At 35.8% G+C, this 25,236-nt stretch overlaps 1 protein-coding gene across 5 annotated transcripts in view; it reads right to left on the reverse strand.

Moving 5' to 3' along the window:
• The window catches only part of TOP6BL (TOP6B like initiator of meiotic double strand breaks), a 59,863-nt gene extending 34,951 nt beyond the window's left edge, over positions 1-24,912 (reverse strand). For 4 of the 5 annotated variants that reach the window (XM_039840754.1, XM_039840753.1, XM_039840752.1 and 1 more), the window contains exons 1-4: positions 24,804-24,912; positions 22,970-23,111; positions 19,000-19,053; positions 3,591-3,700 (exon numbers count right to left, since the gene is read on the reverse strand). In XM_039840754.1, the coding sequence (XP_039696688.1) occupies positions 3,591-3,700; positions 19,000-19,053; positions 22,970-23,111; positions 24,804-24,833 (336 nt within the window). In that variant the 5' untranslated portion in view covers positions 24,834-24,912. The remainder of the gene's footprint in view (positions 1-3,590; positions 3,701-18,999; positions 19,054-22,969; positions 23,112-24,803) is intronic. The other variant, XM_039840756.1, reaches the window with a different exon arrangement.
• Between the last annotated feature and the right edge of the window lie 324 nt (positions 24,913-25,236).

The raw sequence follows: 25,236 nt of genomic DNA on the forward strand, positions 1-25,236 counted from the left end.
GTACTTAACACTTCCAAAACTTCTTGGAACAGTTTCAAACTTCTGTAACCTTGGTGATTATAGGGTATATCATAGAAAGGGCTAATTATATCTAGCGATAAGGCAACCAAATAAGTGAAAGCTCCTTGAACAGCTACTAGAGAAGGGCTACAATTAATAATGATGAGAGCTACCATTTACTGAACACCTGCTACATGACAAGCAGTTTATCTGCAAGCAAGAAATACCTCCATTTTATTGATGAGGACAGTGAGACCAAGTAGGGTAATTAATTTGCCCAAGGTCACACATTGCTAGTTAAGTGGCGGAACTGGGATTCAAACCTAGATCTAACTCCAAAGCCCACATTCCACTATGCGATGTTGCTTCTCCAAAGAAAGGTCATTTTCTATGCTATATATAGCTAACTGAATCAAATATTATAATCCATCACTATTTTTTATGGATCCTGACAGGCAACGCTTATGTATGACTACTTAATACAGTATTTATTCACTCATAAAATACTTAATGTGGCTTATTATGTACCTGGGCCTACAGAGATAAACCAATCTCTGAATTTGAAGAGTTCACAGTTAAGTAGAAGAGAAATACAAATAAACAATTTGTATGACAATGTGAAAAGTTTTATGATTTAGATATATGAGATACTAAAGAAATACAAGAAGGACTGGCACCTAATCCAGATTGAGAAGATAGAGATCTAATAATGTCAGGTCAGCAGATAGTTAACACAAAGCAAGTAGCTTAAGATCTACTCAGAAATTATTGAGAGCAAAAGAGAGAAAGAAACAGAGAATCACAGTGACAGATACTGACTGACTACAAAGTCTTCTACAGTGTTTTATAATTGGGTGATAAAAACCCACCAGCCTGACATACCTACAGAAGCAGTGAATTTACTTAAGTGTTGTTAGGAAAGAATAGTGGTGCCAGGTGCCAGGTGCCAGCAATGGGCAGCAGAAACCACTATTGAATTGTATGTTTCAGCCCTGACCTTTAAATACAAGTCTAATTATATGATAGGATGTGGGAGCTGTTTTATATTTTGAAACATGAACTTATGCAGTCATGGACCTTATATGACATTCTATCCATGTTATCATTTAGTATTATGGCAAAAATATAAATATAAAAATGGATAAAGCTGTCAACATCTTGTAAAATCAAACTGTTATTGGAAGGACATGTTACCCAGCCTAATGGACCCCAAGATGAAGGACTGACTCAGCATACACACAAAACTTTGTGTCTCTCCTACATGAAGCTTTTTTCAGTCTTCTCAGGGATTAGCTCTTCTCACATGCCCAAAGCAGTGGATCATTTATTATAGCTTTTTCATGATCTCTCATTTACTAGCCTTTGCTATGAACCTTGCTACTTGACCCTTCTTCCCAACTGAGGTGTATATAATAAATCTTTCACAATCTCTTTTTCTCTTCTCACCCTCTTCATTCGAAAATCTTTTACATTGCTGCATCAGAGATAATGAGATGTAATGGAACAAATGCTTTCAGGAAATCCTTGTCCCTTTGAGGTTTTATTTTTCTTTTATGTCTTTCCATCCATCACCAGCTGACCATGGGGTACTAAGCTCACAGGTTTTCTCTGCACTCTGAGTGCAGACATCACCTTGGCTGACTTCTATATCCAAGTAGGTCACCAGTCTAAGCAACAACTTACTCTCACAATTCCCTGACCTCTTCAACTCCAATGAGCTTGACTCCTACTCATTTCCAGCCACCTATTTCCATGGCCATAGCCTAGAATGATACTACTCTGGAAACCTTAAACTGACATGTCCCACTCTTATGTGAAAAGAGGTATATACCAAGATGTTAACAGTGGCTACCTTAAGTCAAAATGTCTCAATGCTCACTTTGATTTTCCTGAGGGAAACACTGCTTTTGCTATAAGGGTAAAAAAATAAGAGAAACTTTATCACTCTAATGACAACTTCCTATTCTTTCGAGTCTCTGGATCTTTTATGCTCAGAAAATCTGGTTTTCAGCCTCATCAAGACCTCTAGAATTTGACTCCTTCCTACTGGGTTAAGGATCCTTCCTCTGTGCTACTACACTTGCCTCTATCACAACACATATTACACTGTATTGTAATTATTTGTCTATCTTTTACTTTAGATTCTAAGTTCCTTGGGATCGAGTCAACATGTTTTGGGACACTGCACCTTCAATATCTAGCATAGTAAGGCCAACTTGAACAAACACAGGCATCTGAATGAATGAATGAATGAATGACTACTGAAAGAGTGCTGATCAATGAGTACAACTTAGCTTCAAATTCTAATTCTGTCACTTAACTTTTGTATGACCTTCAGAGAGGCAGCCAAATTCTCTGAATCTCAGTTTTCTTAACTGTAAAATGGGGTGATAATCCTTGTCCTATCCACTTTATAGAGTTGTCAGGCTTAAATAATACATAGAAATGTTAGGTATAAGAATTATAGTTGTTTGTGCACACTGGCTAAAACACATGATCTCCTTTTCTAAAATGGCTTTCCTTGGTTCACTGAAATCAACTTTTTATTGCTATCTGACATTAAGTTTCAGAGCTGACTAAGCATTAATGGCTCCAGATTGCTGACCTTTCGGTTCTCCTAAAGAAGATAAGGCATGGCCGGGGATATCTGCTGTCCTGATACTGTACCCATTCCTTTCATTCTTTTAGAAGGAGCGTATAAATGTTCGAATATGGCGAAAGGCTTCCCAAGTGCTTCCTGGGAAAATGTTTAAAGTACTCTAATTTTTCATGTCTCTACCAACTCAAAGGAAAGAAAGATAGAGAATTGTTAAAGGGATGGAAAACTCAAATGTTACTCTCATAAATCTGGGCTACAAATAAATCAATAAAAATCTTTAAACCAATCTAATAGAAATATATCCAAATATGGCATTGAGAATCCATTTTTATTTTTTTAGGTAGTCCAAATTTAAATAATGGCTTGTTTCAGTGGTTCTCAAATTTACCTGGAATTTTAAAAGTATTCCAAAGCCAGGCCACACCTATTATGAACTGAATTATGCCATGCAAAATTCATATGTGAAAGCCCTAGTCCCCCATGTGACTACATTTGGAGATAGGGCCTTAAGGATGTAATTATGGGTAAACAAGGTCAGAACAGTAAGGCCCCAATTTGATAGAGCTGGTGTCCTTATAAGAATAAGAAGAGATACCAAAAAGGTCTCTCCACATATGTACAGAGGAAAGGCCATCTGAGGAAACAGTGACAAGGCACCTGGATCTTGGGACTTCTAGCCCCCAGAAGTATGAGAAAATACATTTGTTGTTTGAGGCACCCAATCTGTGGTATTTTTTTATGGCAGCCTGAGTAGACTAATCAAACATATTGGACCAATTAACTCACAACCTCTTGGAGTAGGACACAAACATCAGTGTTTTGGAAGCTTCCAGGTGATTTAAAAACTGCACAGGGAAGTTTGGGAACCAATGCCTTATTTCATTTCAATTTGAAACTGTCATGCACCTAGGCTTTTCTTTTCTTATTGTTATATTTGTACAAAAATCACAATCAAAACATCAGTAATTTGTAGAACCACAACAAAACCTACCTCGAAAATCATCTGGAAAGGTGTTACCCCTGATATGTCTTGAGAACAGCTGGCTTCCTTTGACGTCCCATTCAGCTTTATAGAGAATCCAGGCAGTACAGACTGCATTTCTGTGCAAGAAGAAATGGCAACAAAATAGAATAAGCAGTTTGGATAAGCACCAGAGTTTGTGGAACTGTTTATTAAACTGATGAGCCAAGAAGCTTTTTCCTTGATGTAAAGATTATCTGCAAAATTTAAAATATGACTGAAAATGGCTATGTATCAGCAAACTGCTTGAACATTTAGAATTACATTATGGGGTTAAGATATTTAATCTCATGTTTTCAATTTTTCACATTTGCTAAATCAATTTGTATCTTCAGTTAATTTCCACAAGGTCATATCCAATGCCAGAAATCTTCAGAGCTCATTGCTCTGGCTGATATTCTTGTATTTTTCAATAAATCAATTCATTATTAAATAAACACAAACCCAGTAAGTGAGCTTATTTAGAACCAAAAGCAGAAAAATTCAAGAACGACCTTCTCAGGCATTTATCTAATATAGTATATCTTTAATAAAGAAAAGCAAACTTGCTAATTTAATTTGTAAACTAACCACTTGGTATATTCACCTAATATAGTATGTCTTTAATAAGATAATCTTTAATAAAGAAAAGCAAACTTGCTAATTTAATTTGTAAACTAACCACTTGGTATATTCACATATGTTGACTCAACTACCTTTCCATAAAGTATCAGTGCGCCCTAGATCATCATCAAGGATAACCGCAAGGTATGCACCATTCTTATTCCTTTCTATAACCTAGAACTCATATTATAAAGGGAAAAAAAACCAAATTTCCCATTTTATGAAATGCCATCTCTATTCCCCCTCTACACCAGTATTATAAAGGAGAACAACTTATGAAGAGATCTCAGTCTCTGCAAGTTCTACCTTGTAAATGAGGTTGACAATGTTGGTATTATACAAGAACCCAACTTTAAAGGTGTAATAACAATAAAATATAACCCCAAATAATAGCACGACTTTTTCCTAAAGCGTTCATGCTACATATCTAATAAAACTTTATCTCAAAAAGTATGGACATTACCAAGATCAAGCTCTGTCAATCTAAATGGGTAATATTTTTCTTGCTATTAGTTTGTTTTTCAAATACAATTCAGTCATAAAGCCCAGAATAATAGGGCAGCAAGGTTCTGCAACACTGAAGTTTAATGAATTTGGCACTGAACCAGGATGCCTTGTGTCAATCTTCAGTTTTACCACTGACCGACTTTCTGACCTTAGGTGACCCCCTTTTTCTGTGATTCGATTCCTTTCTGTGAAGTAAGAAAAAACTGTTCCTGGATCCTACTTCTCTTTTAAGTAGTATACAGTATAGAATGGAGAAAACAATTCTACTTCTGGGTATTTAACCAAAGAAAACAAAAACACTAATTTAAAAAGATATACGTACCCCCATGTTTACTGCTGCATTATTTACAATAGCCAAGACATGGAAACATGTCTAAGGGTCCTAAGTGTCCACTAACAGATGAATGAATAAAGAAAATGTGACATACACAATGGAACATTATTCAGCCATAAAAAAGAACAAAATCTTGCATTTGCAGCAACATGGATGGACCCTGGGGGCAAAGTCCTTGGACCTTAGGAAGCCTTTCACCATATTCGAAAAAAATTAGTCAGAGAAAACAAATGCCATATGATTTCACTTATATGTGGAATCTTAAAAAAATACTAAGCTTATAAATAGAGAACAGACTGGGTTTGGGTAAGGAAAATACAAGATGAGCTTAGAATATCCTAGAAATTAAAGATGTTATTAAAGATGATGGGAATAGAAGACAGGAGCTTGAAGGGATTTCCACCAACCAAATATGGGATGATAATATGTACAAGACCTATAAGAATAACTAAATAAATGGAGAGATGTTCCATGTCATGAATAGGAAGATTTTTCCCTTGTAATTAATAGTTTCAAAGTATCTCCCCACAGTTATGTATATATGCTGTTCCTCATTATTAATTTTAGTATCCACTGATTTTCTAAGTCATTTATCCCTTTTGCATTTATTAATTGGCATATTACCATAAAAAAGAGCTTTCCTTTCTCCATGATTTATATCAGTGTAAAGTTATGCATTATTTTATTCAATGAGTTATAATCTCCTACTATCATTATAAAAATGTTAGTTCTTCTCAACTTGATCTATAGATCCGAAGAAACCAATCAAAACCCCAGCAAGTTATTTTGTGAATATTGCCGGACTGATTCTAAAGTTTATATGGAGAGGCAAAAGACCCAAAATAGCCAACTCAATGCTGAAGAAGAAAAATGTCAAGGACTAACACTACCTGACATCAAGACCTACTATAAAACTACAGTAATCAGGACAGTGTTCCATGACAAGGAACATCTCTCCACTTATTTAGTTATTCTTTAATATCTTTCATCAATTTTACAGTTTTCGTCTTGTACATATTATTTTTGCTTTATATCTAAGTATTTCATAATGTAAATGGTAATGTGTTAATTTAAAATTCCACTTGTTGGGAGTGGCTCCAATAGTGCAGTGGTTAGCACGTCTGCTTTATACGCAGAAGGTCCTGGGTTCCCACCCCAGATAGAGCCATGGACCATACCCCGGGTGCACCAGGCCCCAGGGGTATGCCATGAGCATGTGGGAGAAGACACCCTGCCTTCAGAGATCCAATTCTTAAGGGGAAACAGCAACATCCATAGGTCAGGGGTGGAAGTTGCGGGGGTGGGTATTAAAGAGGGGAAAAAAAATTCCACTTGTTTGTTGCTAGCATATAGGAATCCAATTGACTGTGTGTGTTAACCTTATATCCTGCAACTCTGCTATAATCACTTATTAGTCCATAGAAAAAATTTAACCAGTTTGTCAATTTCTGCAAAAGCCTGCTGATATTATGATTGTGTTGAGTCTATAGATCAATTTGGGAAGAACAGAAATCTCAGCAATATGGAATCTTCCAATCTATGCCATGGCTTATCTCTCCATTTAGTGTTTAATTTCTCTTAGCAATGTTTTATAGTTTTCAGCATAGAGATCTTCTACGTTTTACATTAAATATATCCCTAAGTGTTTCATGTTTTTTGATCCTATTACAAACAGAACTGTTTTTAAAATTTCTAATTGTTTGCTGCTGGTATATAAAAAATAAATATTTTTAGTATACTGACTTTATATCCTGTAACTTTGATAAATTCATATATTTCTTCTAATAATTATTTTGCAGAGTGCCTAGGACTTTGTACATAAACAATCATGTCATTTACAAATGACAGCTTTACTTCTGTCTTTCCAAACTCCATGCCTTTTATTTCTTTTTCTTGCCCTATTACACTGGCTAGGGCCTTCACTATGATTTTTAAATGATATTTTAAAAGACTTCTTAGGAATTAAGACAATGCTTACTCTAACTGAAAAACATAAGATATACTATGCAAAATGATACTTATGTAAAACATATAGGTACAGCGACAGAAAAAAAATGACGTAGATGATAGAGGCTCTGTTCATCCCTCTAGCAACCAAATAAAAGCTGTGACGGAAACAAGGAGCAGTGAGGAAAAATCGCCTGGGATCTAGAGAAACAAGCCATACAACTAGGGAGAAGTCAAAGAAAACACCCTGCAATGACAGAAGGTTGGACGGGGTGAGGACGCGGGGCTGCCCAGTATTGAGCAACTGAGTGAGACGGTGGCTGCATATGTGAGTGGATTTTCACGGTAACGGACCTGCTCACTCTGAGCACCAGTGCCCATTCGGCTGCGTGCAGCGGGTGCCAGGGACTTACAGGGAGACATTGTCGGAGTGAGGGCCAGGGGAGACTCGCTCTGTACAGAAGTGTTGGCGGTCTCCACTGTTCCCTGTTGAGCCCTTTTCCACTGTCAGTGCACTAGATACGGTGCCACCATAGCCGAGATGTCATCAAACTGGATAGCAGAGGTCACTCCAACCAGATGATTCCCTGAAACTCCACCTCCCCCAACTCGCAGCCCCACCCAAGCCACATCCAAGTATATCCTCAGTGAGTCAGGTGCTCCTTGCTGAGACTCACACTGGAGGCACCTTCGGTTTCTGTTGTGGCCTTTTAAGACAACTATGAGTACAGCAACTGTGGATCATTTGCTGAATCTCAACAGGTGGCCCTGCTGGGGTAGAGACTTGGGCTAAGTTTGGCCTGCAGCTGAACCCCTCTCAGGACTGTGCCACTGACACCTACTTCACAAATCCACACTAATAAGACCAGGAGACTTAGGAGCTTTGCTTAGTACATAGAAACAGACACGGAAAGGTAGTCAAAATGGGAAGACAAAGAAGCAGAAACCATATGAAAGAACAGAACAGAGATCCAGATATAATGAAGTCAAGTAATCTAACAGATGCAGAGTTCAAAACACTGGTTATAAAGATGCTCAATGAACTTCTGGGAGCTGTAGATAAATTCAGTGAGAACTTCAAAAAAGAGATAAAAATATAAAAATGGAAATGGAAATTATAAAAGAGAACCAGTCTGAAATGAAGAACATGTTATCTGAGATGAGAAGTATATTAAATGGAATAAACAAATGAATAAAGAAGAGGATCAAAAGCCCGATCTAGAGGACAGGAAAGCAAATCAGGATACTCAATCAGAATGGCAAGAAAAAAGATGCCAAGACTATAAAAATAATTTAAGGAGGATATGGGACACTATTAAGGCTCCAAATATTCGTCTGATAGGTGTAACTGAAGAAAATCAAGATGTCGAACAGCTGTTTGAAGAAACAATGATGGAAAACTTCCCAATCTGTGTAAGGAAATGGACATAAAACTCCCAGAAGCTCAGAGAATTCCAAAAATCAGGGATCCAAAGAGGCCCACACCAAGACACATCATAATTAAAATGCCAAAGGTTAAATACAAAGAAAGAATATTAAAAGCAGCAAGAGATAAACAGATAGTTACTTATAACGGAACACCCATAAGACTGGCAGCTGATTTCTCTAAAGAAACTATGCAGGACAGAAGGGCTTGGCAAAAAATATTCGACAGGATGAAGACCCAGGATCTACAACCAAGAATAATTTATCCAGCAAAGCTATCATTTAGAGTTGAAGGACAGATAAAGAGCTTCCCAGACAAAAATAAGCTAAAGGAATTCATCACCACCAAGCCAGTATTACAGCAAATGTTGGAGAGACTTCTTTAAGAAGAAAAAACATGTATTAAAAATAAGAATAAAGAATGGTAACAACTACATTCCTATCGATAAGTACTTTAAATGGAAAAGAATTAAGTGCTCCAACCAAAAGACAGAGTGGCTGAAAGGAGAAGAAAACAAGACCCCTACATATGAAAAGGAAGGGGATGGGAAAAGATACTGCTTTGATAGACCTAGAAGGTATTTAAGTCAGACAGAGAAAGATAAACACTGTATGATTTCATTTATATGCAGAATCTAAGGAACAAAAAGAACAAAGTAATCAAAAACAGACTCACAAATATAGTGGACAATTTGGTGTCAGACAGAGGGGAGTTTGGGGGGCTGGGAGAATGGGGTGAAGGGTTAAAGAAGTACAAATTAGTAGATGATGGATGGTCACAGGGATGGGGAGCATAGCATAGGGAATGCAGTTAGCATTAATACATTGGCTAGATGGAGGGGCAGGGGAGGGAGCATGCAATTGGGGGGATCATTTTATGAACTATATAGATGTCTAACCAATGTACTGTATACTTGAAACTAAATAAACAATAATTTTAAAAAAATATATAGGTACAGAAAAAAAGACTAAGAAAAAATATTAAAATGTTAATAGTTATTATCTATAGTATAATGTATTTGTTTTGTTATTCTTTGTTAATATCATGTATATAAAATACCTCACAATCAAAAAATAATTTTTCAATGCTCATAAAGTAATTAAATATTCAAATAAAACTTAGATTTGATGTATCAAATACAGTCAAGTCTACTTTAAAAAGTAAAATTCCTGCCAACTGTCAGGCTATGCATTATACATTCTATCTAGCAGTTAATATGCAAAGAAATTATTCCTTTTTGAGTGGGAATAAAAAGTATGGTAGAAATGAAAGTGTCTTCTTTCCTGTTATGATTTTTTTCAATAACTAAAGAGAACTGATACCGTCTAGTTTTCTGTTAGCTTCTCCCAAACAAGTGATTTATATTCAAGAAATCCTTTCAGAAAGTTTGGAATAAAATGGAGAAACTTTAGTTCGAATCCGGCCTGAGTAAAACTAAATGTTATTATTATTAACAACAAGTAATATTTATTAAGCATTTCCTATGTGTTGGGCACACTAACACCTCATAATGTTACCTAACTAAATTTGTATAACTCTAGGTAGGAATTCTATTATTATTCCCATTTTTTACAACTCACACTGTTCAACTCATGATGTTCAAATGTTACATAATATGTAAAAGTTGAGGTTCAAGCATAGGGCTGACTGCTTTTAAAGCCTGTGTTTTTAATCACTATATATACTTATTTGTTGTGAAATAAATTCTAAGACTGTAAGTAACAGTATAGACATTCAGTTTTCATTGTTTTATTCTCTTTGGAAAAGAACATCATCACATAAATAGCTGTTGTTTAAAGAACATTTTAGGTATTATTCTAATTCTTCAAGACCCTCCACACTGATATTCTTGTATCAGTAGAGTATTAGAAGAAAATGAGACTTAGGAAATCATTACATTAGACTTATCATTCCATAGCTAATTGTGCATCTTGAAACATAATGGCATTACAAAAGTGAAAATGAATCTGTTATTTGTACATCATGGTGTCAAGCCTGAAATACAGCTTGCACAGTATCTTAGCCTGTTTGGGCTGCTATAACAAAATACCACAGACTGGGTGGCTTATAAACAACATAAATTACAATTCTGGAAGCTAGAAAGGGTACCAGGATGGTGAGGTTCTGGACCCTCTTTTGGGTTGTAGACTTCTCACTGTATCCTCATGTGGCAGAAGGACCTAGGTAGGGAGCTCTGTGGAGAGTCTTTTACAAGGGCACTAATCCCACTCATGAGGGCTCCACCCTTATGACCTAAGCACCTCCCAAAGGTCCCATCTCCTAAAACTATCATATTGGTCATTAAGATTTCACCATTTGAATTTTGGGGGTATATAAAAAGTAAAACAAAAGTAAAAAAAGGACACAGTATGAGTTCCTAACCACTACAATATACTGCTATTCATAACGGGGCAAAAAAGAAAGAACCTAAATGCATAAAAATATCAAAATGGTTAATTAATTTATGATACGTCTTCTTACAATTTATCCATTAAAAATAATGACTAGAAGACTATATCGCAACATGAAAAATGCTTATATGTCAAGTGAAAAATAGTAGGACAGAATTGTGTTATCTATTGTGATTACAGCTGTATTAAAAATACATGGGGGGAAGTCTGAAAAAAATATAATAAAATGTCATAGCACACAGCTAATGGCTGAATTTATTCTAAACTTCACCTTAAAGTTTGTCCCTAAAGACATGGAGGAAGTTCAGAAAAAAAAGAAGGTACAGAGAGTAAATACTTAGAAAAAGCTTCGAATAAATATCAATTTAAAACTACATGCCATTTCATTAACTAGTAAATTAACTAGTAAATGCAAATCAAAACGACAATAAGATACCACTTCACACCTGTTAGAATGGCTCTCATCAACAGGACAAGTGTTGGAGAGATTGTGGGGGAAAAGGAACCCTCATACACTGCTGGTGGGAATGTAAACTGGTACAGCCACTATGGAAAACAGTATGGAGGGTCCTCAAAATACTAAGAATAGAATTATCATATGACCCAAAAAACTTGAAAACATTTATCCGCAAAGATATATGCACCCTGTTGTTCACTGCAGCATTATTCACAGTGGCCAAGACATGGAAACACCAAAGTGTCCTTTGATAGATGATTGGATAAAGAAGATGTCACACATATATACAATGGAATATTACTCAGCCATAAGAAAAGATGAAATACTGCCATTTGTGACAGCATGGATGATTCCTGAGGTTGTCATGCTAAAAGAAATAAGTCAGACAGAAAAAGTTGAGTACTATATGATTTCACTCATATGTGGTATATAAAACTGAAAGCAACAAACGAACATGACAAACAGAGACTCATAGATATGGACAGTGGATTTGTAGTTACCAGAATGAAGGGTGGGGATAGGGTGGGGGAGAGAGGTAGGTAGGGATAAAGAGGGTCAAATATTTGGTGGCAGAAGGAAATTTAATTTTGGGTAGTGAACACACAATACAGTATACATATGACGTATTCCTGAACTGTGCACTTGAAATCTATTTGATTTTATTAACCAATGCACCTCAATAATTTTAATAAAAAATAAAATCCCACCCAAAATACCATTTCATTAACTAGTAAATTGGCTAAAATATTAAGTAATTGAAATTCTCAATGCTAGCAAAATACGAGAAGTTTCTTATACTTTATCTTTATATACAAATGCTACCTTTACATGACTTTTAAAAAGCAATTTTAAGAGCATAAAAATATCCAGACTTTGATCAAGTTACTTCTACTTCAAGAAATTAGTCCAAAATTTTTCAGTTAAGTAAAAACCTACATGCATTAAGATATTCATCTCAGTAATTAGCACTGAGAACTATGTACTCAGAATAACCACTGTGCACATGCATTATGTGTACTACCTCATTTAATCTTTGAAACATCTTTATGAGGTAAGTACTTTAAAAAAAATCAAGCAGCTTGCTCAAGGGCATAAAATATGAGTTCCTAATCACTACAATATACAGCTATTAAAAATAATACAGGAAAAAGAGACAAACCTAAATGCCTAAAAATGTTAAAATAGTTCATTAATGTATGATACATCTTCTTATGGACAACTTATTCATTAAAAATGACTAGAAGACTGTCATAACGTAAAAAATGCTTACATGTTAAGTAAAAAAAAAGACAAAATTGTGTATATATTGTGATTACAGTTGTATGTATTAAAAACACATGGAGAAAGCCTGAAAAGAATATAATAAATGCCAATATTTATTGCATAGGTAGTGTTTTCCTTTTCTCTACTTTTCTAAAGTGGGCTCTACTGCTTCCATGACAAAAAGTTCCACTTAAAAATAATTTTTCTGATGGTGGCAAAAGTTGAGATCTGGCTGTTTTGTTTTTTCCTGAGACTCATCAAACCATAACTATTTGGGCTTGCTTGACCTCCCTCTTGTCCTTTAACACAGTCTTACAATAATGCTTACAGTTTATGTACCAGCAAATGAAGTGTTAATACCAATGCATTTTAAAGAATGAGGCTAATTAAGCTAAAAATGAAAGGTTCTTTGGTTGGCTCTGTGGCTTGATGTCATTAGTTAAATTGGCTAATTATTTCCACATTATACAACCCAGACATGCTTTAGTGAAGGAACTAGAAAGCAGGGCATTTTAATGGAAGATCAGCAATCTTTTAGAAATGTGTCAAATCCTTATTCACTCCCTCAAGAGGTGGAGACCAGAAGTCACTGCTGCATATTCAGTGGTCTCACCTAGCTAAACAAGCTCGTTAGCAAAGGTGTGGTCACTCAACTCTCTAACAAAAGAATATGCATCTGAGCCTCATACTGCCACTGGTTCTCAAACAAAAATGACATAGACTGAGAATGGGCAGAGAAAACTTGATGATTTTCCAAGTGTACATCTGCCTCTTCACACAATGGCAACAACTGAACCACCAAATGTGATACAGCCTATAGATTTCTTCAACTTGTGTGAGAGTGAAGTGAGGAGTTGTCAAAGGAAGAGAAATTAGTATCTGTTCATTCACTGAACGTAAATAGTGATGGTTATCTGAAAAGCTAATATAGTAGGCAAACCTCTACCAAAACAGTATAATTGAAAACTAGACCGAAATACTGTGGAATAGTGGTTAAAACACAGTCTCTGGAGTCAGTCTGTCCAGGTTCCTATCTGACTCAACCACTTACTAAATTTGTGACTTTGAACAAGTTAAAATTTTGGGATTTAAAATGAAATATTTGCTATTATTGTTATCATCACTACCATCGAGAAAAAGAGAAGACACAAAAACATAAACCCCAAAGAGATAGGGTACACATATTTTAAAATCATAAACAGTACTATAAATAACTTCACATCAATTAATTTGAAAACTAAGATAAAATGCCTAATACATAATAGGTGCTCAATAAATATATACTGGATGAATGAATTAAAGGGAATGAGGTATAATTTGTATGTTTGTAATTTTTTAAAAGAAATATACATATCCCCAGAACTGACTCTGGGAGAAATAGAAAACTTAAACCAAGCATCATTAAAAAACATAAAGTTGGTTATCAAAAATATTTCTTTCTTCGCCTCTCCCACTCCAAATACAAGGTTCAAATTATTTTTTTTCAGGTTAGACTTACCAAACCTTCAAAGAACAGAAAAAAAATCAGGAACAGAAATGGATAAACCTACCCAACTCATTGTATAAAGCTAGCATAATCTCAATCCCAAAACAAGGCAAAGACAATTTAAACCAATTTCACTAGAAACATAGATGCAAAAATTAAATCCAGGATATATAAAAATTCTACAATCAAATTGTGATACAAGAGCAGGATATTTTATCAGAAAATCTATCAGCATAGCTCATCAAATTAATAGATTAAAGATTTAAAAAATGATATAATCCTAAAAGATGTAGAAAAAGCTCTTTACAAAACACAATACTCACTTATAATAAACACTACTGGCAAATTAAGAATGAGAGAGAAATTCCTTAACTTGACAAGGAGCAAACACCAAAAAACTGTACTAAAAGTTATACTTAATGGTAGAATTTTAAGTAATCCCAGTAAAGGAAGGCAAGACACAGATGCCTAATATCATCCTGCTCTTCTAACCAATAATAGTACTGTTCCAGCCAATGCAATATGACAAAGAAAAGAAGCCATACAAGGAATGAATAAGAAAAGACAAAACTGTCATAATTTAAAGATGTTCTGATTGCCTATACGGAGGATCTAAGAGAATCTACAGATAAACTATCAAAATTATGTGTCCAACTCAGTAATGTTGGAAAAAAAAAAGAAATACTACTCACAGTAGTGACAAAAACTGTAAGACACTAGGAATAAATATAACAAAACTTATTTTACTAGTTAAATTATGTCAACAAATTTAATTAATGAGAAGATATTTTAAAAGATTAAAAATTAATTAAAATAACATGAAGAGATAAAAAAGAAACAGCGAAATAAACAGAGACCTATAAATATGACTTTTTTCATATTCCCCCATCTCATCATTCTCTTCTACCCTTTCTTCTTTTCTTCATTAGAGTAAGGACATGGCAGGAAGTAGCTTCTAGACCTGGGCAAAGACAAACTAAATCCATCACATTTCACCAGACACTTATGATAAAAGTAGTTCTACATAAATGGATAAGCATATAAAGTGGTATATAAGTGGAGTTCTACATAAATGGATAAGTATATGATGCAGAATAGTAGTACATATGTTAATATAAAGTAATGAGAATTTTTAAACACAAGAATTTATCTTAATGGGTATCATCCTTCAAAGTACAGAAGATTATTCTACCTGACAGAGGAGCTCCAATCTGGTCTGAGGTGTTTTATTCTAATAAGCAATCAGGAGGAATATTCAGCTATATTTAAATTAACATATAATTTAACATATAATAATTCTATACTATAAAAAGCAGAATTAACAAAAAATTCAATTAGATTAGATAATGGAGAAAAAAATGGAGAAGCCAAAAAAAAGCCAAAAGTTAGTATCACTGAAAGGAATGGAAATAGTACACAGAAAATTAGTTTTCAAGAAAATGAACCCTATTTTAGACATGTTGCACATGATTTTCCAGAGGAACTCTCAAATAGAATAGTCTAATTGACAATCAAAGCCAGAAACATGTTAGTGATAAAAAGGAAAAAAAGTCTCATCACCATTGAAATGATAGTTAAAGCCTTAAAAGTAGAAAAGTATTTGAAGTAAATATAGAATAATGATACAGAATGCAGGGAAGAAAGGCATATAGTGACTGAACTTAGGGAATATCTTCTAAGTTACCAAATAAGCACCTTGAACATACATACCTCCATTATAGTACTTACCACATTGTATTTTATTTTCAAAGCTACTTCTCCCTATGACTGCCTTGCGACAAGGTAGATGTTCAATAAAGGTATACTGGATAAAAGTATAAACAGTTAGGGACCAGAGAAGAAAGAAAACAAAAAGAGAATATAAACCATTAGGTAGGAAAATAGGAAGGTTATCTTCTTTATTATTGGTCCAGCATAAATAAAACACCCAGAAATATGAGCCTGTTTGTATAGGAATTACTCTGAAGTATTCCAGATCCAGAGAAAAAGAACCTTGAGATAACCCTGATGAAACAGATTGAAGTCTAAAGAAAACTGAAGTTGGATGGGTCTACAACAGTACAGGCCCCCTCAAGAGTTGTCAGACCTTACTTTATGCCCTAAGAGAAATCAACTGAGCAATGAAGGAGACAACATAGTTAACAAACTCAATTCAGAGGCATACTATTTTGTATAGATATATAATTCTTTAGCATCTGAAAATCCAATCGTTAATGATCAGCTACCAGAGACTTCCTGATGAAGCTAATTAAAGAGGATAAAGATTTGTGAATGGACCGATTCAAAGCAGTTTGCTAATAATGTTACAGGAATGCTAAATAAATAACAATAATAATAAAAGCATAATGAATGATGCATAAACCAGAAAGCTAAGGAATTCAAATACTAGTTTTGGACAATTTCCTTTGTGAGCGTCACAGTTAATTTTTGTTACTAACTAGTAGGAATAAATAGCCTTATTGAATGGAAGCTGGTAGTATTAAGAGTCCTAACAGCTGGGAAGGAAACAGCTAAAGTTGGCTACTAAATGTAACTATGAGCAAATGACTTAATTTTTATTGCGTACTTAATGTGCAGTACTTCCTTCTGTACAAAAGCCACCTCTCCTTTATCATAAGACTATAAAAATAGATTAAATATGAAAAAAAAATGCTCTGAGCTTTTAAAATAACAGTTAAATTAAAACCAAGTCACCATGATACAAACTGTCTAAAGTCTGTATTAGCATAATAAATAGATGGTTATTCCATAAACTATACTCAATACCTTCTCTCTAGTATTAACAATGATAATCAAACCATTCCCTTGTATTTGCATGGCTTTCGCTTTTTTCAAAGCACTTTCACAAATATTAATCAAAGAAGTAGCATTATGTTCCATCTGACCACTGATTATACAGGCATGTTAAATATAGGTTTATGTTGCAAGAAATATTCCCATCTCTTTCCTAGTGCTAATAACATACTCTCTTTCTTTCAAAGCGCCTTCACACAAATTAACTGAAGCAGTGGCATTAGGAATGATTTTTCCATTCTTTGCATCATGGCAAGGGCATAATTCAAAAAAGAAGAAAACTAAATATTGATAAATACACTAAATGATTTTGAAGCAGTAAACTCATGATTCTTAAAGCTGGATTCAGACTTCCCAAAAGTCCCACAATCAGAGCGAACTTTCCAGGACAATAAGCTGATTCTCTCTTTCTTCCAGGCATAAGCTCTGGGAGGAAGAATTAAGTGATTAAGATATCTTACATATAGACATAAGGGGAGAAACCAAATATATCTTGTTCACCAATTTAACTCCTCTGTACCAAGCATACTGTTCAATGGATAGTAAATGCTCAATAAATCATGTGATTATTTTTATAAGGAGAACATTCTACCCAAGCTCCCACAGAATTTCTACTATGGAGCTAAGAACAAAATCTCAATTTATTTTTTGTTTTATTACTTTTCCTTCACAATTACTGCTTTTAAATGTGTGCACACCAAGCAGAATCTAAACAAAATTCAGATTACAGAACAAAAAGCTGAAGTCTATTAAGAATCTAAGCTATAGACAGCTGGAAGGTAGATTCCAAGAGCCAAAACAATTTCAGAGCCAAAGGGGGATACACTTGATGACCCTTAATTTAGCAAGCACTTTTAAATCCCTATGCTTAAAGATTACTTCAAAAAAGAAATTTCGAATGGTAGAACTATTTCCTATATGTTTATGTCTTTAGAGCCATTCATCTTGTGAGTTATAAAAAGTTTTTTCTTTTTCTTTGACATGACCAAGATAAAGGAAGGTAATTTGGTTTATGCAGTAACTAAGTTGATGAAAAATTGGGTACAAATTAAATTTTAATTGGTTGCACTTTAAAAAGCACTAAGAAACCTTACTATTTAAAAAAGTCCAATGGTAATACGCTTCATAACATCTGTACACTTTCTAATGTAGCTTTTTTGTTTCCATATTTAATACATACCATATTATCTTAAAGCAATAACAAATATAAGTTTAAAAAGAAGCCACCACAATCTACTTATGTTCCAGATTTAGTTGGGGAAAATTTCTTTTAAAATTTATTTTGAAAGAAGTGAAGGGTTAAAGAAGTACAAATTAGTAGCTGAAAGATGGTCAGGGGGATGGGGAGCACAGCACAGGGAATGCAGTCAGCAGTAATGTAATAGCTATGTGCAAAGCCAGAAGAGAGTAATCAGGGGGATCATTTCATAAACTATATAAACGTCTAACCAATGTACTGTATACTTGAAACTAATAAAATAAAATGCTAAAAAACTATTTTGTAAAGTTTGTAAATTAATCACTCGTTAGGAAAAGATAGCCCCATGGGATGATGTTTACAAACCATACAACCGTAGAAGATAAAAATGAAAGCACAACAGTTCTCAGATCGTTTTAGTCTCCTTAAAATAAATGCATGTCCTTCAGCTTTAAATCATTCTGAGGTCAAAGGAAAAAAGAACTTCTAAAACCAAGGTCACTGAAAGCTCCTAAATTATACCAACTTTGGCATGTTGAAAACAGTATAAACACTAGCCAAAATCATTTATGGTAAAAGCGTTATCCACACATTTCTTTGAGGTAGACAGAACAAATACTTTATTAAAAGTTTTGTTTTATATCTAAGTAAATTTTGCCTGAGGTTGTATAGAGAGTATTCAGAGAAGCAATAGTGATCTAGGTATCGTGTCCATTCCTGTATCTACACAACGTTAAAGATCATCTTTCAGTAGGATTGCCAGATAAAATATTGCATGGAACATACTTATACTAAAAAATCATTCATTGATTGTCTGAAATTCAATTTAAGTGGGTTTCTGTTATTCTCCCCTAAATCTGGCAACCCTACCTTTCAGTGTAAGTCTGTTTCAGAAAATACCAAATTCATTACCAGGAAGAGATTTAGTCTCGTGGAAGTTGGGTAATTCTTTACCTTTTAGGAACATCTCGCAGACCAGACCTCCACAAATGCTTCCTGCAGAAGAAACTGAAAGAAACAGAATACAAAGATTATCACAAATAAAACAATTAAATGGATTTTATCTAAAGAATCAAATGGGAGCCTGAAAACACAGCTTATAGATATAAAACATAAAAAAGGTGACCACTACTAGTGAGTTCAGTAAAAATGGAGGCACCAAAAATATGTTATGAGGCCACAATGACTATTTTGGGGCAGAGAAACTTCTTAGAGATGAAATCAAATAGCCCAGGTCTTTTGACCTATATTCAACACCAGAACTACCTCTTTGGATATTACTATTCCTGATAGAAAAGGATTATAGGAAGAATTCAAAATGTAGCTAGTAACCAGAGTATATCATGCCAATAACCCATGTTCTAGTATAAAATTTAAAAATTTGGCCCTTCTTTTAACCAATTTACTATTTAGTAGAAAATACTAGACTATCAAGTAAGAATTCTCTGTACCTAGAGTTCTAAATCTAAACATTAGAACATTTACCGCAATAATTCCTCAGGGGAAGAGGGTAAAGAAGGAGCAGGTATCTAAGGGAAAAAAGTTCAGAACCACCTAGAGGCCTTTTTCCAAATTGAACATGCCTTTCCCCTAAGCGATGTGACCCCCAATAGTTAAGAATCTAAGTATCACTGCCACAGGAACCAATGGAAATGTGTCGATCCATCAAGCAATGTGTATTCTTCAGGCAGGGAAAAAAGGTTAAGAATCACTGAAATAGTGAGAGGCAACACCATTCTCTAAATGTGCCCTTTCCAATACAGCAGCCACTAGCTATGGCTATTTAATATTAGCTAAATTAAATGAAATGAAAATTTCAGTTCCTCAGCCACATGAGCCATATTTTAAGTGCTCAATAGCCAAGTGTGGCTAATGGCTACTGTACTGAATAGCACAGATATAGAACATTTCCATCAATGCAAGAAGTTCTATTAGATAGCAGTGCCCTAGATCTCCAGATTTTGAATGATTCTGGATAAATGATACATACTTCAAAACGCCTAAGCATAAATAGCATAGACCATTAAATAAAAGAGAATCATCTTTTTATTCTTAGTGTTCCTCATAGGCATATACTAGTTCTAACTTAAAGGAGAGTGGGTCATCGGGATAGGGACAGCAGGTGGTGGCAGGCCTACATTAGTGATATGAGGAGCTAGAACATAAACAAGAAAACAAAATCTGTATGTCTTGCATACGTCACACTATTTCCCCTAACACTCTTTCTTAGTTTCAACAAGTACCATGTTAACAGTTGTTGAAAATGGGTCACTTTTGGTGAATGTGCTAAAGGAGAGCAATCATCCCACCTGCTCCAAACCCCATCCAGCCTCCAATTTTCAGCTATACTTCTAAGGTTTCTGTATTAAAGTAATAAAGTGCTATCCTTCAGCTGCAAAGATGACGGATAGTGGAGACAAATCTATAGAACACATTTTTAAAGCAACGACATTCCCCAAAATTCCGTCTACAGAATAGATGATCTTAAAAAATAAAATAAAAGAATTATGAGGTCAAATATGTTTGGGAAATGCTATATACAGCCCATTTTAAAAGGTTCACAGTTCACACTGGCATATTAAAGGTTCTGAGATCTAACGTAATGAAACTCACTTTTTAACAAACATTCCCTTAATTTAGACGACTACATAACTCCTTTCTCTAACTCATATAAACATCCTATAGCATACATTTTGAGAAACACTGCAACAAATATTGTTAAAGCCCTCAACAATTACCAATAGAAAAAACATGTAGTCATCTTTCAGCTTCTCATGGATGGATAATTCCAGTAATAAAATTTGTTGGTTTGTTCTGAATTGAAATTTGTACCTCTAAAAAAGATTTGAAGAACTGAGCCCACTACTTGTGAATATGGCCTTATTTGGAAATAGGTCTTCATGAATGATATCAAGTTAGGATGAGGTCATATTGGATTAGAGTGGCCCTAAATCCCACTGATGTCCTGATAAGAAGACCATGTGAAGACAAGACACAGATAAACACAGAGTATGGTACTTTAATACAGCAGCCCTGGGTAACTTATACATAATTCTTCATCATCAAAGAGTTTGGACTAAAGACACCACTTCACACTTTCAGGTAAAGATGGCAGATTGAACATATACATCTCTTTTTATTCCCTCCTGAAATCTGAATAAAACAACAGAAAAGGAATACTTTAAAAAAAAGGAATAAATCCACAAGGATAGAGAATAAGACACAAAGATTGTAATAAAATTCTAGGAACTGAAAAGCAGGACTAGTGGGAAAGGATTTAGAAGACCTGAGAAATTGAATTATAAGCCAGAAAAGGCGGCCAGGAAACAACCCAAATTCTACAACAAAATTGCTAAAGACGCAGGAGTGGCATTATCAGGAATCTCTGGAAGTAGGGGTGGGATAGGACTAAAATAAGAGAGTCGGCTGAAAAAATGAATTTAAGAAGTAGTCAGATCTTTAGATTCCCTCCTCCACTCAGCATTCTAGGGACTGGCCCTCCCTAACCTTGGTGGAGGGTGGGGGAAAGGTTATTCTTTGAAAAGGTAGAACATAGGTCTCCAGGCTGAGAACCAAAGTTGTACTAAAAAGAAATGCACTGAGTGAACATATATACTGAATGCTGAGCTACTCAACACCTCTTTTATCCCTCAATTCCATCTGGCAATCTGGCTTTCTATCTATCTGGTGAGAGACTACTAACCACTGGCATAGAACAATCTAGAAGATATTGTAATAATTATCACAAGTGGTGAGATTACCAGAAAGTCTCACTTCCCATAATACCTGTTTTTTTGTAATGTATTGTTTTATAACAAGCATGTATCATCTTTCCCAACAAAAAGAAAATAATTAAAGGTCAGATACAGTAAAGAGAAATGCCCCCCTATAACTAGATGGGCTGAAGAAATCTACTAGGCTCAAAATGCCATTGGAATTGGGTTTCTTACCAAAGGCTGTTGTGGCTCAAGTCCTCTGCTTTGAGTGAAATCAACTCTGCTAACTTAGTAACAGTTTATTGGATTAGAATCAATGCACAAGCTAAAACAATTATATACAGACCAATACTGCCCTAGTCATGTAACTAACCATCTCTCTCATGAATGATGAAAATTCTGTCCAGTCAGAATGGAGCTCTTGCAGAGTAGAAGCAAACCAACCTATCATACCTCTCTTGACGATGTTTACTGCTAGGTACACAGAGAAGACAGGTCATTCCAGTTCAGTTGAAAAAATGTCTTGTAGAGCCTAAAGTACTATTCAGTCTCAACTGGGACTCAGGGTGACTTCTCTAAGGCTAATGGGACAACTTCATTCCAAAGTATTCTTCGATAAATCTACACAAACACTCCAAAAACGCAGACAAACAAAAAAGTTATCACTTTACGAGTTCAAGAAAATTCATTTCAGGGCCACTCAATGCATCGGTTTCACTGAAGAATATAGGCAAAAATGACAAAAGAATAAGAGCTAAATGGAAAAGAAGTATATTTTCAATATAATTGTAAAGTATGCGCAAGTCATCATTTTATTTATTTTCCTTTTCCTTTACTTTTTGGCTCTTTTCCAACTACCAAAGGCTGGACAGGAAAGAAAAAGGAGATAAAATTCAATGTAATATAATTTTGCTGTAAAAGAGAAGGTTAAAACCAAGAACAAGAGTGAGATTGTTTCTGAGCAATTTTACCTTAAGCACTAAAATAAATAATCCTGTGATAAGTCATTCAACTCACCTTTCCTGTATGATACATTTGTAAATCTATCACCAAATATCTATTACATAATCATTTAAGTTTTTAAACTATGGAATAACCCTGAAGTGATAACATGATAAAAGATTATGACTAATTGAAAATTTTAAATAAACTAACATAAATCATGACAAAACAGGTAGAAAATCAATATTTTTTCTTCCTCCACTTACTAGTTGTTACACAATGAAGAGTATTTGCCTGGTGCTTAGAATTAAACGCTTCTATGGAAATCACTAGCTGTCCGTCTAGCAATGCTCCAATTGATACTCCTGCTGTTTCACACCTCCAGTGAATTATTAAATATTTCAAAATCTGAAAAGGGCACAATTCAAAGAAAACACAATCTTCTTTAGAAATCATGGTAATAAGTTTGCATGATAGTTAATAATTCTACTTTCTAAAAAATAATATTCTTGCTTGCAAAATGTCAGATTTAAATTTGTTCAGAACAAAGCCTTGCATCTAAACAGAAGAAATAGCTAGGAGAGTGACATAAGAAAGGAGACAGTGAAATTCAACACAATGCCCAACAAAACAGGAAATGGAAACACTAAATTGTTTTATTCAAAGGACAAGTTCATCTGGAAATAACAATTTGAAAAAATTAAGTGGGAGTTTGTTTTTCCCATGTCTTTTTTCCTTCCCAAATAAAAGCCAATATTAAGTTATGAATCATCTTTACCTTTCATTAAATCAACATTTCTGAGGGTCAAAATACTAGCTAAGAGCACTGGCTCTGGAGGCAGATGCCTATCTTTTAATCCTTGATGCCAAATTTTACATGACCCTGGGCAAGCTACTTCTCTGTACTTTAGCTTCCTCATTTATAAAATTGAGAACAAATATACCACATATGGCTGGTGCTAAACATAATCAAAATATGTGCAAAATGCTTAACACAGTGCCTGACATATAGTAAACGCTTAAAAAATATTAGCCATTATAACTAATAAATTCATCTTCAGTAAAGACTGTACAATTTAAGTTGAACAGGTCTCCAAGATGTCTGGATAAAACATTCAATCTGATGAGACAAATTTAAAATAAAATGTACTGTATTCAATTCTCATTATTATAAAAGTACTCTCATTTCAACACTAAGCTACCACTGGAAAATTATTACCCTTTTTTTTTTTTAAAGGCAGGGAGATCTCAATAAGAGAATTTAAGAACCAAGATCCTAATTTGTACCAGAGTATGTAACTTTAGTTTCCAGGCATCTCTACAGTCTAATACTTTCTTTCACACATCCTCTGACTTACTGGGCTCCCCCTGTTAAGATTTTCCCGCAGTTTCTTTACCAATAATGGCAGTGTGAGTCAGAAGCTCTGATTCTATCCTAGGTTCTGTCATCTATAAAACCTAACCTTTCAACTTTCTTTGAGAACAAAGAAAGCAGGACAACTGGGAGAACTCTAAAGTGTCATCAGGTCAACCCCGTGTGGCTTATGGCTCTATTTTATCTGCCTAGTAGTATCCCTTACAAGGCCAGGAGCTAAGAATTCAACCAGGTAATGGCTGTGAAAGTGCTGTAAAGGATGAACAAACGTAGCAAGTCGGTGTCAGGTGTTCAGTCCCACCTTCCAGAGCAGAAAAGATCTCTGGTCCCTGGTGTGGTCAGAGCTGAGTGAGGCCTTTCATCACCCAGCTGCTCTGGGACAGGACCCAGGAAGCCGTCCCACACCTTGGTTGGCCCGAGGGCCCGTGTGGGCCACAGCGTTCGGCCATTCTCCCAGCTGAGTAACTAACTATTCCTCCCTTGTACCACCGCCCCGCCCCCCACCCCCGGCTTTACTGCCCAAGCGCTCCCAGCCCCGGGTCTCATCTGCCCCTCAGAACCCCGCGTGGGGCAGGCTGACTTGTAGGGAATCATATCATTCCCGAACATTCCTTCACCACCTTAGGCAGCGCCAGGCCTCTCTGCCTAAACTTTACAGTCTCCTCACAAGGCCTGTCTCCCCATAAACTATCCTTCCCTGCTATTCTCTCCCTTCCCTACATCACCTCACAAACCGCCACGGCCATTCCCTCCATTCTGCGCGAGAAGCGGCCGCGGAGCCCGGCCACACGGTGCCAGCCTCGGCTTCGACCTGCGTTTGCGCTTCGACCTGCGTTTGCGCCCCGCCGCGCGACGCCTCACTTCCCGCCCGTGCGCGCGTGCGCCCCGCCCCCCGGCCCGCCGCGCCTGCGCACTCGGCGTCGCCCCGCCCCCGGCCGGGAGTCCCCGGACCTGCTTCAGGCGCCTGGGGAGCCTCCCCGAGCAGCCGCGGCCAGTGGGTGGACGGTTGGGCGGGCCGCGGGGCTGGGGAGAGCCAGCGGGCGGTGAGTGAAGCTGGAGGCGACCAGGGATGAGGCAAGGCCGCGACTTCTTCCTTCTGAAAGAGATTTTCCCACGCTCCCGCCGAGGCGCAGCCCTCAGCCCTTTTCAAAACGCTTC

This window comes from Pteropus medius, unplaced genomic scaffold, assembly GCF_902729225.1.
Source record: "Pteropus medius unplaced genomic scaffold, Ma_sr-lr_union100, whole genome shotgun sequence".
Lineage (NCBI taxonomy): Eukaryota > Metazoa > Chordata > Mammalia > Chiroptera > Pteropodidae > Pteropus > Pteropus medius.